General features: G+C 44.6%; 2 protein-coding genes across 2 annotated transcripts; one reads left to right on the top strand and one right to left on the bottom strand.

The window, feature by feature from the left end:
- The first annotated feature begins 465 nt into the window (after nt 1-465).
- On the top strand, nt 466-9100 carry slc19a2 (solute carrier family 19 member 2). Its single transcript, XM_069175230.1, has 6 exons — nt 466-614; nt 2496-3053; nt 3664-3910; nt 6352-6544; nt 7511-7652; nt 7741-9100. Exons 1-6 carry the CDS (start codon nt 492-494, stop codon nt 7888-7890), a joined length of 1413 nt encoding a protein of 470 aa, XP_069031331.1. The 5' UTR covers nt 466-491; the 3' UTR covers nt 7891-9100.
- Nucleotides 9101-12696: 3596 nt separating this feature from the next.
- On the bottom strand, nt 12697-15150 carry arl6ip6 (ADP-ribosylation factor-like 6 interacting protein 6). The gene is made up of 4 exons (XM_069175231.1): nt 14734-15150; nt 14381-14434; nt 13656-13809; nt 12697-13570 (listed from the first exon to the last, which is right to left on the bottom strand). The coding sequence occupies exons 1-4, from the start codon at nt 14981-14983 to the stop codon at nt 13477-13479; spliced, it is 552 nt and encodes a 183-aa protein (XP_069031332.1). The 5' UTR covers nt 14984-15150; the 3' UTR covers nt 12697-13476.
- Nucleotides 15151-15710: the final 560 nt, after the last annotated feature.

The following is a 15710-nucleotide window of genomic DNA, read 5'->3' as shown; positions in this document are numbered from 1 at the left end:
CAAATTTCAAACAAAATGACAAAACATCAATATACTATACTTAACAAATATTAAACTCTATTTGTTTTAATTTGTCAACTCTTTGTCACAAATTTTTTATGGAGCTTTTTTAAACGAGACGTAAATTTGCAAACAGTGAAGACAAGTACTCATTATTTTGTACAGAACGATAGCAATGTGGAAATAATAGGACAGTAGAATACCAAAAATAACAAAAAGTGATGGATTCAAATACATAAATCCCTTTGATGCAAAAATATCACAGGAGAAAAATATATATATAAATAGAAAAATGCATATTCCTCTTCAAGAATAATAATAATCGGTTTCTTTCCATCTTTCTGAAGCTGCAGTTTGCCACTCAGCCCGGCAGGTGGCGGTACTGCGCTTTAAAACGGAACCGTGCTTCCACCCCGCTTTATAAAGGACACCGGCTTCAGCGAAGAAGCAGCAGCAGCAGCGGTTGGTGCGGAGGTCATGCTGTGTCCAACATGTCTCTGTTCTACCCGACCTTCCTGCTCTGCGTCTACGGCTTCTTCTCCAACCTGCGGCCGTCGGAGCCCTTCCACACCGCCTACCTGATGGGACCGGACAAGAACCTCACCGAGACCCAGGTGAGCTGCTCGCGCCCCCTTGAGCCGTTAGCACGGACACGACACGGAAACGACACATGGCGTCGGGCTCCACGGTAAAAGTCGTTACAGCCGTTTAAAGTGATTATTATTCATTGTATTGATGTACGGGTCCCTCGGGAAGGCCGTGTGTTTCCTCCGGAGCAGGAGGACACGCGGTTTATATTGTTATTATTATTGTAAAAAAAATGGTTCACATTAAACTGATGGACATGTTCAGTGTCAAAAAATTAATTAAACCGGTTTTAAAATTCAGTTAAACCTAATTTAAATGTTTTTTTTCCCCCTCTGCTGTCATTTCAATCTTGTGAGACTGACGCAGCTGATTCTCTGACTGACAGCTCGTCACTTCTCCCGACTGGTAAACAGTTCGGTTCGGTTCGGTTCGAGGTGAGGTCGGGGTCGGGGTCGCTACGGCGCGGGACAACAGTGCGCTCTGTCATCAGTTTATTTCAACCCTCTAACCTGAGTTAAAACTACTGCAGTCTCATACTAACCCCTTAAACTTAACTTCATAAGATGAGACTTTATTTAATGTGTGTGGAAATTTAGTTGTCATGGCAACATAGAAACACAGTTTGGAAAAAAAGGTGCACACAATAATAAAAAATTTCAATAAAAATAAGATCGATGAATATATATATATATATGTATATAAAAGAAAAGTAAGACCAATGAACACATTTTATATATATTATTTTATGATACATTTTGTCATCTTTTTGTTGTAAGATGTATTAATCGTGCTTTATTAAACAGTACAGTTTTTGGACATTAATATAATTCGGTTTGACTTAAATGAACCTGTTTTACCGCCACATAACGTCTCCAACACTCGGCTCAGGTGGAATAATCCCACCGTGAGAAATGTTCCAATCATTTGGGATTTCTCGTTAATCCCTTAGAAGAATTACTCCATCATGTTCGGAGGTGACCTGGTAAAACCTCCTTCGAAGCGGTGATGGACATTCTTTTTTCTTTCCAGTGACCTTCACACTTCTAGATTAAAGACTGCAGCTGCAGCTCCGTGTCGGCGCTTCAACCTTCAGCCGGCCGCATTCCTGCTGAGGAAACCTGTTGAAACGAGGAGTGACTCAGCAGGTTCCTCGTGATGTGACGAGGTTTATCACCGTAACGCTCTTAATGGGCTTTACACCGTTTTCATTCACTCATAATGAACTCTGGAAAATGAGGCTGATGCAGAAGTTTCTTAAGCTGAAATATAAGTGACACAAATCTCCAAAAACAGTTTGACATATTTGGGTGCAGATTGATGTAAAAATGCCGTTTGTTTATTTGTTGTGCTCAGATTGACAGTAAATTTGATACAATCAGTTGGTAGACTTGCACTAGAGTTTACACTTTTTTAGGGGGCGTGTCTGCTTGATTGACAGGCCTGTGGTGCAGTCAGGTTACTGCTCTCCGGTGGGGCGGGACGTAGTATCGTCATGGTTTCCAATCCGATGTGAACCAGCCGGATGGCGCCGGACAGATTCCGACCTCGGTGGCTTTCGTAACATCCGTTCACGACCCGAAGGGTGACGTCACCGCTGTTTGCTGCCCGGTTGCGGTCGGACAGGAGGGATCGGGGGATCAAACCGCCAACCTTTCGCCATCCAAGGGTGTTTGTTATGGAACGTAGTTTTTGTTTTGGAGGTCACGACCTCTAATCTCTGCGTCGGAGCCAGCTGGCCTCGTTTTATCGTACGGTGAAAGCCGCTCACGGCGAAGGTCCAAACTCGACCCGGAGATCACGTCGCCTGAGAGGATCAGCGCGTTCTGGATTAGTTCCACCACCTCCACGCCGTCCAAGCAGAACAAACTCCTTCACCTGTCTGGCTTTCTTCTTCTTCTTCTCCGCAGGTGGTGAATGAGATCTACCCGGTGTGGACGTACTCCTACCTGGTTCTGCTGCTGCCCATCTTCTTGGCCACCGACTACCTCTGCTACAAGCCCGTGTTGGTTCTGCAGGCCAGCAGCCTGGTGATGACCTACGCCATGCTGTGGAAGGGGGAGAGCATGCTGGCCATGCAGTTCCTGGAGTTCTTCTACGGGCTGGCCACGGCGTCGGAGGTGGCCTACTACGCCTACATCTACAGCGTGGTGGCGCCGGAGCACTACCAGAGCGTGACGGGCTACTGCCGCAGCGTCACGCTGTTCGGGTCGGCGGCCGGGTCGCTGACCGGCCAGCTGCTGCTCTCGTTCGCCAAGGTCGACCTGATCCACCTGCTCTACATCACGCTGGGGTCGGTCTCCTTCGCCTTCATTGTGCCCTGGTTCCTCCCGATGCCCAAGAGGAGCCTCTTCTTCAATCAGACTCCGGCAGCGACGAAGGACGGGCCGAGCAGAACTGGCACCTCCAACCGGATGGAGGAGTATTCAGAGAGCAAAGTGCCTCTGCAGAGCCACGACTATTCCACGGTGAGACAGCTGCTGTATTCAGGTCAAATCACAGACTGACTATAAAAGAGTTCGTAGCTTCAGGTCTGTAAAATGGTTCTGATCCAGAAGTGTCTTCAGCTGCAATACCAGCGAGTGCCACTAGAGGTCGGCTCCAAAAAGCCTCCGGCTCCATAGACTCCCATTCAACTTCTCTCATCAAATCCAAAGTGAATAAAATGTGTCCATCAGTTATCTCGGTGTTGTTAGCTAAAGTCACTCCTTCTTATTAGTTTTCTGGAGGTCCATCTGAAAATAATCCCTCATTCATTAGAAAAGAAGATTCAAGAAGACCTGTTTTTGGGGGCGTGTCTGTTTGATTGACAGGCCTGTGGTGCAGTCAGGTTACAGCTATCGGTGGGCGGGACGTAGTATCGTCAGGTTTCCAATCAGATCGGTCAGATCCACCGCTGGCTCCTCCCCCAGCTCGTCCAAATATGGTCACTTCCTGCTCCGAACTAGCAAAGATGGTGACGGACAGAATCTGAACTGGAGGCTTCATAACGTTCACAAACCAACGATGACATCACTGCTGGATGCCGATAGGTTGAAATATGAATCCGCTCTCACTCGGCCGTGCGTTTCTTCCCAGATCACCGTGTCCGGCGAGGGAGGCGGTACCAGGCCCAGTCTGGTAGGCGTGTTACGGATGCTGTTCGACGACTTGGTGGAGAGCTACAAGAACCGCACCCTACTGGCCTGGTCGTTGTGGTGGGCTCTGGCCACCTGCGGCTACTTCCAGATCCTCAACTACGTCCAGCCGCTGTGGGAGAACGTGCGTCCGTCGCAGGACTACAACATCTACAACGGCTACGTGGAGATGCTGTCCACGCTGCTCTGTGAGTTCACGTATCATTTTAAAACTTTCCACTCAGTCAGTCCCTCCAGGAAATCCTGTGATCGCATTTTATTTAAACTCATGCGTTTTTTTTGTTTTGTTTTTTGCGTCAAAAAGCATCAGCAGAATCTGTGCTGAAAGTGTTAACGATATGAAGTAAATCTTTTCAGACAAAGCTCACTTTATTAATAAACCAGCAGGTGTATGTGTTGAATTAACATGAATTAAACAGCATATGAAGCTCTTATTTTGACAGCTTGAAAAAAGAAAATCGCATTTTTCTTTCTCGACTTGCGTGACTTTTTACACACAAAAACTCGCTTAAAACACCACAAATGACATCGAATTCTTTGGAAAATTCACTGTAAAATCTAACATTTTTGATCACAAAAAAACTCCTCAAAATCCTGCAGGGACAACTTGAAAGTGACGTGTGAGGTTTTCCCGGTGGTGTAGGTGACGGTTGTCTGGGTGGTGACGGTTGTCCAGGTGGTGACGGTGACGGTTGTCCGGACAGCTAATGTGGCTAAAGTTAGCACGTTGAGCTTCATCACAGAAACGGTTCAAATGAGTCAGCTGACTTTGCGGGTGAAGGTGAAGCAGCTCCGCTACCTGCGCGCTCACCTGTTGCTTTTATCAGCGCACCGTCGGTCGCTACCGTTGTTGGCTTCAATAACGTGCAGAGAGAGAGCTCCGCCAGACTCCATTCAAATATCTGCCAATTTAACGTGTCATCTCTAGTTTGTCATTATTAATCATTTATACAAACATAATTCATAAGATTTCCTCAAAGACAAGGGATCACTTATAATTCCGCACACATGAAATCCCTCTTGTATCACATGTTGATCCCGATGTCGTTATGTTTATTATAACTATCATATCCCAATACTTAGTATGTTAAACGTAGGATGCCAAAAAGTACCAGGATGTCTTGCTGCATCTGCAGACCAGCGTGCTCCTCCTGCTGAACAAATAGTACTGTGACACGTAGTGTGACAGGGTGGTGTATTTGCACTGACCGGATGCATCACCTAACAACATATCTTGCAGCTTTAACCCAGAAACGAAGCGCCTGTTGATGCCCCTGAACGCACCATCCTGGTACCTGTGGTGCACCGCGTGTTTCTGTACTGATGCAAACAGTGTTTTAAGGGGTGGACATTTTCACTGGTGTCGGTGACGGTTGTCCGGGTGGTGACGGTTTTCCCGGTGGTGACGGTTGTCCGGGTGGTGACGGTTGTCCGGGTGGTGACGGTTGTCCTGGGTGATGACGGTGGTGTCGGTGACGGTTGTCCGGGTGGTGTCGGTGATGGTTGCCCGGGTGGTGACGGTTTTCCCGGTGGTGTTGGTGACGGTTGTCCTGGGTGATGACGGTGGTGACGGCTGTCCGGGTGGTGACGGTTTTCCCGGTGGTGTGGGTGACGGTTGTCCGGGTGGTGACGGTTTTCCCGGTGGTGTGGGTGACGGTTGTCCGGGTGGTGACGGTTGTCCTGGGTGATGACGGTGGTGTCGGTGACGGTTGTCCGGGTGGTGTCGGTGACGGTTGCCCAGGTGGTGACGGTTTTCCCGGTGGTGACGGTTGTCCGGGTGGTGACGGTTTTCCCGGTGGTGTTGGTGACGGTTGTCCTGGGTGATGACGGTGGTGACGGTTGTCCGGGTGGTGTCGGTTGTCCGGGTGGTGACGGTTGTCCCGGTGGTGTGGGTGACGGTTGTCCGGGTGGTGACGGTTGTCCTGGGTGATGACGGTGGTGTCGGTGACGGTTGCCCGGGTGGTGACGGTTTTCCCGGTGGTGTTGGTGACGGTTGTCCTGGGTGATGACGGTGGTGACGGTTATCCGGGTGGTGTAGGTGACGGTTGTCCGGGTGGTGACGGTTGCTCGGGTGGTGACGGTTTTCCCGGTGGTGACGGTTGTCCGGGTGGTGACGGTTTTCCCGGTGGTGTTGGTGACGGTTGTCCTGGGTGATGACGGTGGTGACGGTTGTCCGGGTGGTGTCGGTTGTCTGGGTGGTGACGGTTTTCCCGGTGGTGTCGGTGACGGTTGTCCCGGTGGTGACGGTGGTGTCGATGACGGTTGTCCGGGTGGTGTCGGTTGTCTGGGTGGTGACGGTTTTCCCGGTGGTGTCGGTGACGGTTGTCCCGGTGGTGACGGTGGTGTCGATGACGGTTGTCCGGGTGGTGACGGTTTTCCCGGTGGTGTCGGTGACGGTTGTCCTGGGTGATGAGGGTGGTGTCGGTGATGGTTGTCCGGGTGGTGTAGGTGACGGTTGTCCAGGTGGTGACGGTTTTCCCGGTGGTGTTGGTGACGGTTGTCCGGGTGGTGACGGTTGTCCAGGTGGTGTCGGTGACGGTTGTCCGGGTGGTGACGGTTTTTCCGGTGGTGTTGGTGACGGTTGTCCCGGTGGTGTTAGTGACTTTTTTCCGGGTGGTGTCGTCCCCAGCGGCGTTAGCGGCTCTGCTGGTGGGGTGCCTCCCCGTCTCCTGGGCCATGTGGGGCGAGCTGGTCCTCTGCGTCCTGTCCCTGCTGATGGCCTTGTACGTCTTCATCATGGACATGGTGAGGGACATCTGGATCTGCTACGCAGCCTACGTCCTCTTCAGGGCCACCTACATGCTGCTCATCACGCTGGCCACGTGAGTACCGTGACACGCAACATGAAGTCATTCAAAAAACGTGACTTGTGGTTCATTTGTTAAAATTGCGACGCTGAGCCGTCGATTTATTATCTTGTAGTTTCAGTATTTTCTGAATCTGTGTTGAAGAGCAGGACGCGGTGAGTTTAACAACGTGCTGCTGTTGCAGCAGTAATAAAACTGTGCGCATCTTTTTGTAGCTCTGCAAGTTAAAATAATGTTTTTCCTTAACAGGACAAATCAGATGATTTTTTTTTGGGGCCTTTTTGTATTTTAGAGACGGTTTCAATCTTTACAGATGATTTCTAAAGACACATCAGAAACAGGAAAGTTGTGTAACGGTGGTCCAGATTGCAGAAACGAATGAACCTCACTGTGGGTTCAGATTCTCCACATTCATCTCTGATCAGCAGCACAATTACAGCAGATTCACAAAATTATATTTCATTAGAATAAAAAAAAAAAAAATTTCCATCAATTTACACCCAAATATATTCAACTGACAAAGTCATGATTTGGAGATTTGTGTCACTTTACCGATAGCTGTAACCTGACTGCACCACAGGCCTGTCAATCAAACAGACACGCCCCCAAAAACAGGTCTTCTTGAATCTTCTTTTCTAATGAATGAGGGATTATTTTCAGATGGACCTCCAGAAAACTAATAAGAAGGAGTGACTTTAGCTAACAACACCGAGATAACTGATGGACACATTTTATTCACTTTGGATTTGATGAGAGAAGTTGAATGGGAGTCTATGGAGCCGGAGGCTTTTTGGAGCCGACCTCTAGTGGCACTCGCTGGTATTGCAGCTGAAGACACTTCTGGATCGGAACCATTTTACAGACCTGAAGCTACGAACTCTTTTAGAAACAGTCCATCTGGATTTGTGTCTCCAGGATTTTGCTGCTTGAATCCTAAACTTTGCTCCTGACTTGTTTCCCGTTGACCTCTGACCTCTTCAGGTATCAGATCGTCGCCAGCCTCAACATGAAGCGGTACGCGCTGGTGTTCGGCGTGAACACCTTCATAGCCCTGGTGGTTCAGTCCATGCTCACCTTCGTGGTGGTGGACTCGGTTTGTCTCGGCCTCCCCGTCTTCTCTCAGGTGAGTTTGGACTACGGGTGTCCTTAGGCCCCGCCCACCTTTATTTTCCCATGTTAATGTTTTTTTCCTTTGTTTTTGCGTCCCTCAGTTCTTCATCTACGGCGTCTACTTCACGGTCATCTCCATCATCTTCCTCCTCGCCGGGGTTTACAAAGTGGCCTGCAGGCGGCGCTCCAAGCAGGAAGTGCCCGGAGTAGAAGGCGAGTCTCTGCAAATCGGCGACGCCCCCTGCAGATAGCGCGTAGCGTTAGCTCCTCAGATACCGAAGGTGAGTGAAGCGCCGCGGCTCCGGAGGCTCGGCTTCAGCTACGCTTTCTCTATCGGGTCTCGGTAGATCGTATTATTCTGTACGACGACTACGTCTTCGTCAACACTTATCAAAACAGCTGCTGCTTCAACCACAAAGCTGCGTTGATCCATTTGAACCACCGGACCTCCAGAACCAGCTGACGGGCGCTCAGCGGCTTCGTGTTCATTACGACACAGGAAGCTAAAAAAAAAGAAACACTCGATGAGGTCACGGGGATATAAAAGGTAAATCTATCAAGACTGTGATTATTCTACACGGTTCATGAATACGACTCACTTCATTGTGAACGTTAAAATAAATACTGAGGTCTGAACTACGAAGCGGGATTAAGCGGTTATCGAGATAGCTTCAGGTCTAACTCGGGGTTTTCAATTCCTACGAAGGCGGTTGATACATCGCCGTGGTAACTGACGCTGTAGCCAAGCTAACCTGCTCGAAAAATATCAGATCGTCAACGCACAGAAGCTCCGCCCACCGACTAATCGGTTCTCATCAGGAAAAATATCGTCAAACCTCGCTAGCTTTGTCGCGGCGATTTGTTTAAATACTAAAATATTTCGATATACTTTTGTTACATACTACAATTAATAATACATTATGTTAATCAAATAATTGCAGTCGGATCAAGACGAGTTTATTCCTCGTTTATGAAATATGTTGCTCTTCTGTCGCTACACTTTTCCACGTTTGTGATTGGTCAGATGCTGCTGACTCCTCCCCTTTTCCATGTGAATGCGGTCGTCGCTGCGTGTTCATCGGGTTTAGTTGAGCCGGATAAACCGAAGAGATCCCGATCTGTTGGACCCGCTTCCTAGTTCAGGTCGTCGCTGCTTTAAAAGACAACAAGTTGATGCCTTCAGACTTGGAGTGAGATGCTGAATAAACGCCGAGTCGGGTGGTTTATAAACTGCACTTCTGTTACACTCATCACCAGCCAAAAGCAAGTGTTAAACTTTTATTATGTTCTCCTCTTCTTGCAGAGGTTGTGTTATGTACTGTCGATGACATAGACGTGTATCAGCCTTCATAATAATAATGATATTGTTGTTCTGTTACTGTTACTGCCTGAAAAAGGTCAAAAATGGGCACAGCTGCTTTCCTTTTCTTTCTTTTTTTCTTTTTTTTAAATAAAAATAAGTTTCTTGTTGTCAACAAATCTCTTTAAAAAACACAACAAAAACGAACAAAACAACAAAAAACAACCGGTTAGGGTTAGGCTCTACTAATGAATCTCTTAAAAACTCCCAAATATACTTTAATTTAAAACAATAATTTGCTAAAACTAACTAATTCTAAAATCTCTAGCATCTGTAAGTGTAACCATGACGACCAAATTACTGTCTCACATCAACCAAATTAATGTTGACGAAATGAATGACCGAAACAAACGCGACCAAATATTTAAAGTATAAATACCTGCAGATATGCTGATGTCAGCGCTGCAATCAACTATATATTCAATACTTTCATGAATGATCAATCAGAGTTACTCTTTCAATCACATTTTGCTCCTTAAAATGAAAAGAAGATGGTGAGAATGTGTTTTGTTTCAGCCCACGACTAAAAAAAACATCAGTTTATTATCAGAGTTAGAAAATATTCACATTTTAGAAGCTGGAATCAGATTTTTAGCTTTTTGTTCACTTAAAAAACAAAACAAAACCTCTAAAGAAGGAAGTCACCGTGTTGTGATGCAACCGATCTCTTCGAATTCGTGGGGTTTTGCAATTTCACAAAATTGCAGCAATTCTTTTTTTTTTTTTTTTGCAATAAAGGTCCTAAAATAGAAGAAGCAGTTCCCTCCATTAGTCTGATCACGACAGTACGTTTTAAATTCAGGTTTTAAACTCCTTTTCAGTTAAAAGAAATCACACCAAGTTTGTTTTTGTTCATACAGTATTCTTCAAAAGTCACATTTATTTTGTCAGACTCTTTTGTAAAGTTACGTCACTTTATAAGTCAGGAATTATTTTTCTAACTTTTAACTTTAAGTTGAGTTGTTTTAAGTTCAGAAAATAAAATCAAAAAGATGAAAACTAAAATATTTCCAGTGATTTTTATGTATATTTTTGAATTAAATTTTAAGATTTATTTTTTTTTAATTTTTTTTATCTTTATTTTTTGGGAATAAGAAAGAAAAAAAACATGTGACTTTACAAATTGTATCTCTACTATTGTGTAGTGAAGTTGCTGTACAATCAAATATCCAACAATCACAAAAAAACATCAACATATTTGGTGATACAGTGGGGCAAAAAAGTATTTAGTCAGCCACCAATTGTGCAAGTTCTCCCACTTAAAAAGATGAGAGACGCCTGTAATTTTCATCATAGGTACACTTCAACTATGAGAGACAAAATGAGAAAAAAAATTCCTGAAAATCACATTGTCTGATTTTTAAAGAATATATTTGCAAATTATGGTGGACAATAAGTATTTGGTCAATAACAAAAGTTCATCTCAATACTTTGTTACATACCCTTTGTTGGCAATGACAGAGGTCAAACGTTTTCTGTAAGTCTTCACAAGCTTTTCACACCCTGTTGCTGGTATTTTGGCCCATTCCTCCATGCAGATCTCCTCTAAAGCAGTGATGTTTTGGGGCTGTCGCTGGGCAACACGGACTTTCAACTCCCTCCACAGATTTTCTATGGGGTTGAGATCTGGAGACTGGCTCGGCCACTCCAGGACCTTGAAATGCTTCTTACGAAGCCACTCCTTCGTTGCCCGGGCGGTGTGTTTGGGATCATTGTCACGCTGAAAGACCCAGCCACGTTTCATCTTCAATGCCCTTGCTGATGGAAGGAGGTTTTCACTCAAAATCTCACGATACATGGCCCCATTCATTCTTTCCTTTACACGGATCAGTCGTCCTGGTCCCCTTGCAGAAAAACAGCCCCAAAGCATGAGGTTTCCACCCCCATGCTTCACAGTAGGTATGGTGTTCTTTGGATGCAACTTGGCATTCTTTCTCCTCCAAACACGACGAGTTGAGTTTTTACCAAAAAGTTCTATTTTGGTTTCATCTGACCATATGACATTCTCCCAATCCTCTTCTGGATCATCCAAATGCTCTCTAGCAAACTTCAGGCGGGCCTGGACATGTACTGGCTTAAGCAGGGGGACATGTCTGGCACTGCAGGATTTGAGTCCCTGGCGGCGTCGTGTGTTACTGATGGTAGCCTTTGTTACTTTGGTCCCAGCTCTCTGCAGGTTATTCACTAGGTTCCCCCGTGTGGTTCTGGGATTTTTGTTCACCGTTCTTGTGATCATTTTGGCCCCACAGGGTGAGATCTTGCGTGGAGCCCCAGATCGAGGGAGATTATCAGTGGTCTTGTACGTCTTCCATTTTCTAATAATTGCTCCCACAGTTGATTTCTTCACACCAAGCTGCTTACCTATTGCAGATTCAGTCTTCCCAGCCTGGTGCAGGTCTACAATTTTGTTTCTGGTGTCCTTTGACAGCTCTTTGGTCTTAGCCATAGTGGAGTTTGGAGTGTGACTGTTTGAGGTTGTGGACAAGTGTCTTTTATACTGATAACAAGTTCAAACAGGTGCCATTAATACAGGTAACGAGTGGAGGACAGAGGAGCCTCTTAAAGAAGAAGTTACAGGTCTGAGAGCCAGAAATCTTGCTTGTTTGTAGGTGACCAAATACTTATTTTACCGAGGAATTTACCAATTAATTCATTGAAAATCCTACAATGTGATTTCCTGGATTCTTTCCCCCCATTCTGTCTCTCATAGTTGAAGTGTACCTATGATGAAAATTACAGACATCTCTCATCTTTTTAAGTGGGAGAACTTGCACAATTGGTGGCTGACTAAATACTTTTTTGCCCCACTGTAAATCTTCCGTGTTAACTAATTTATTAATGGACATGTAGCCTGTTTGGCAGCTTAGCGCCGTGCTAGCCTCTTCTTTTTTTTTGTCAAATAAATTCAGGTGTCCCTTAATATAAATATGAAGTCTCCATGACAGCGTTGGGTTAGATACTAACTTTAACTCCAGTTGTACTTTATTTACTGTAAAATCACTAAATTACGTGCTAACGCTGATTGGAAATGAAAAACTGATGTTTTCCTGTGAAAAAGAAAATGAACACATTTTCAACAGCTCGAACACATTTCATTGGATTAATGAACTCGAAGCTGCAGACTGTTTTTAGAATATTAATTTATTAATTTACATGAATTGAAATGCTGGATTATCTGAGTGAGTAATTTAAATGAGAAGAAACGCACACTTGTTACTGCTGTGATAAACAAACGGATGTAAACTCTCCTTTAAGGTTCCTAAAATGTTTGAATGAGTTTTTGTAGTGAAACTTGAGATTAACGTACGTCAATAACGTGACGTTAGCGTGAACGTGTTCATTCCTGACTTCCTGTAAATTGTTGCACTATTTTTTTGTTTTGGATTTGCTTCTACATGAGATCCTGAGTGCTTAGTTTACCTGTTGAAGATACCTTGTATGAATGTAGAGGTGGAGTAAATGTGTGTTTAGTGACACACACACACACGCACAAACTCTTAGTTCGTGTTTATGCAATAACGATAGAAATGAACTATCTTGCCTAATGATCTTTTTGTGTTGGGTCGCGTTATTTTTGTGATTTTTTTTTTTTTAAAATATAATCATGTGTATCTTGAAAATAAACTATTTTAAAAGAAATAATGTTATTTACCCCATTTATTTGTTTCTTTTTTAGAAATTGCATTGCGTAACTGCATCGTGTCGGAAATGTCTTTATTTACGACAAAGTTAGAGTTTAGATGAGAACATGTAAATCAATTTGATCAGTTGAAATTAAAAATGAAGTTACAGATGGGACACAAATTTCAAATATTCGAATAGTCATTATAATCAACAAAATGGATTTGTATATGTGACTATCGTTCTTGCTGATTTCCCGTTGTTTTACCGTCATCTGATTGTAATGCTTTACTCCCGTCAGAAGGGGGCGCTAATGCTCCTAAAAGCTGTCTGCCAGCCGCCGTTAAAAAACATAAGAAGAACACTGTGATTAAAACCCCAGACTGGATATAGTCAGGTTACAGCTATCGGTGGGCGGGACGTAGTATTGTCAGGTCTCCAATCAGATCGGTCAGATCCACCGCTGGCTCCTCCCACAGCTCGTCCAAATATGGTCACTTCCTGCTCCGAACTAACAAAGATGGTGACGGACAGAATCTGAACTGGAGGCTTCATAATGTTCACAAACCAACGATGACATCACTGCTGGTTGATGACATCACTGATGGTTGATAACATCACTGATGGTGGTAAAAGAACCAGATGAAAATAATAAAGACCACTAAAGACTGCCACTCAAACTTAATAGGCAGCAGGACAAAATCCCAGCAGGTTTGTTGTTTTAAACAAAGCTGACGGTCCAGTTTCATCCTGCAGGTGAGTGTGTGTTTGGGTGTAAAGTAGAAACCATGAGGAAACCGGTGAAACGGGTGAAACAGGTGAGATGGGTGTGCACTTCCTCCTGAGGACGAGTGTGTCAGGACAGGTTCCAGATGACGGTGATCATCGCCATGACGCCGTTCAGAGCCGCGACCCTGTAACTCAAGTAAAGCCCGTGACCCGAAACATCTCTGGAAGAAAAGATGCGCACATTTATCACGGTTTCTAACTTCTGAATTATAAAGGACGAACTCATCTGATGCACCTGAGTGTTACCTGGCGGGGGGCGGAGTCAGCAGCCCGGGGGGCGGAGTCAGCAGCCCGGGGGACACCTCGCTGGGCCGGTACAAGTCCAGGTAGGTGAGACTCCACGAGAACACGCAGCAGACACATCCTGCTAGTAGTGACATCACCAGGATACTCCAGAAACCTACACACACACACACACACACATAGACACAGACACAGACACACACACAGACACACACACACACACACAGACACACACACACACACAGACACACACACACACACACACGGGTCAGTATTTGTTTTGCAGATTTAATTTAAAATGTATAAATTCTGTCATTATTAAAAAATAAGCTTCAAAAATGTGTTTTGGGGGCGTGTCTGTTTGATTGACAGGTCACAGCTATCGGTGGGCGGAGCTTTGGACGCATCTCAAGGAAAATTTAAGAAAACAAAAATGCACAAATCTCCACAAACATGACTTCACTTTGTCAGTTTGACATATTTGGGTGTAAATTGATGTAAAAATATCATTTGTAGCAAATTCACTGACAATAATATTAATAGTAATTAACAATCAGGTTTTCGAAGCAGCGTTGCTGAAAACATGCTGCTTTTATCTTTGATTTGTGTCAACCAGAGGAACTATTCTGACTTTTTAAGAAATAATAAGCATTTTAGAATTAACTGGAAATGAAAATCCTAATTCCCGTCGACTATTTGTGGGAGGTTTGAATGTCCGGCGTCCTCACCGAGCATCCTCCGTTCAGTCCCGTCGTCTCCTGTCAGCCTCTCGGCCCGCAGCTCTGAAACACATCAGCATCATTTAGCCCTTTCTTTTGTGTACATACTTTGTGTGTTTTTATACATTACTCTCAATTTTTTTTGGGTATACTTTAAAAAACAAAAAAAACAACGTTTATATATCTAAATTTTATTCTGCTTTTGTAATCTTTTGTAATTCCCTTTTTTTCCCACTAACTGTATTCCTAAAATGCTGCTGATCTTATTTGTTAAAACCCCAAAACAAAACGTCATTTCTGTACCTTCCTTCCCAAATACAACGTCAGACTTTAACAGCAGTGACGTCAGTCGGGACGCTCACCTTTGAGGATCGGGTACACGAGGGCGCACAAGCAGCCGGCGGCGGCCACGGCGGCGGCGGAGCCGAGCACCGACAGGAGCACCGCGGGCCGCGGAGCGGGGCCGTCCCGGTCCGCTGCGGGCCGCCGCCTCGCGCTCCCACCGGGGCTCTCTCCCGTCGGAGACCCCGGATGTTGACGAACCTCCGCGGACGTCGAGCGGCCCAAACTTCCTCTGAAAACGTCGCCGCCTGCCGCGTTGCTCGGCATCATGACGCAATTAACAACTTTATTTGACTTAAAAACGGGACGACTTGTAACATCGGAGGCTTTTTATAAATCACACCGCGTCTCTTCAGCTCTGTGAAATAAAACCAAATTAAAAGGTGTACCAGGAAGTGTTCCACATGTTTCCTTCTTCCTCCTCACTTCCGGAAACAAAACTGTTCCTCGGGGCTTTCCGTCTGTTAGTTTAACTTGACCTTATATTTAAACCTCACTTCGACCCGTTTATTGAACCCGGGCAGGTCTATAACTGCATCATCTCTAGATATTTTATACATTCATATTGTATTAGTTATCTTTAAATATACGTTTGTTTTATTTCAACCGATAAAAGTGAGCTACTAATTTTCAGGGAGTTCTATAATTCTTATATTTTATTTTGTAAAAAAAGAAACCAAAACTATATAAGAACCTGAATACATAAAAATGTCACGTTAAACAGAAACTTTATGGGGATATTTACAGAAAACACTTGAAAAAGTCCTGAACAGTGTAACAATAGTTTAATACAAGTAAATACACAACAGTGCAGTCAGTTCAGTTTAATTTACTCTAAAACTTTATATTTTATTTTTTATTTTATTGTATTATATTTTATTGAAGGCAACGAAGAGGCTACAAGCCAATGAGAGGCAGAGTAGGGCGGTTATTCAAGGTTATTCAAGGAAATGCAGGTGGTACAAAAATAATGTGCATTTGAGGTTGGAAGTATTTT

Source organism: Embiotoca jacksoni, unplaced genomic scaffold (genome assembly GCF_022577435.1).
Source record: "Embiotoca jacksoni isolate LCO1_2020_lvr unplaced genomic scaffold, fEmbJac1.0.p SCAF_65, whole genome shotgun sequence".
NCBI classification, from domain to species: domain Eukaryota; kingdom Metazoa; phylum Chordata; class Actinopteri; family Embiotocidae; genus Embiotoca; species Embiotoca jacksoni.
This window is presented reverse-complemented; position numbering and strand designations above follow the sequence as displayed.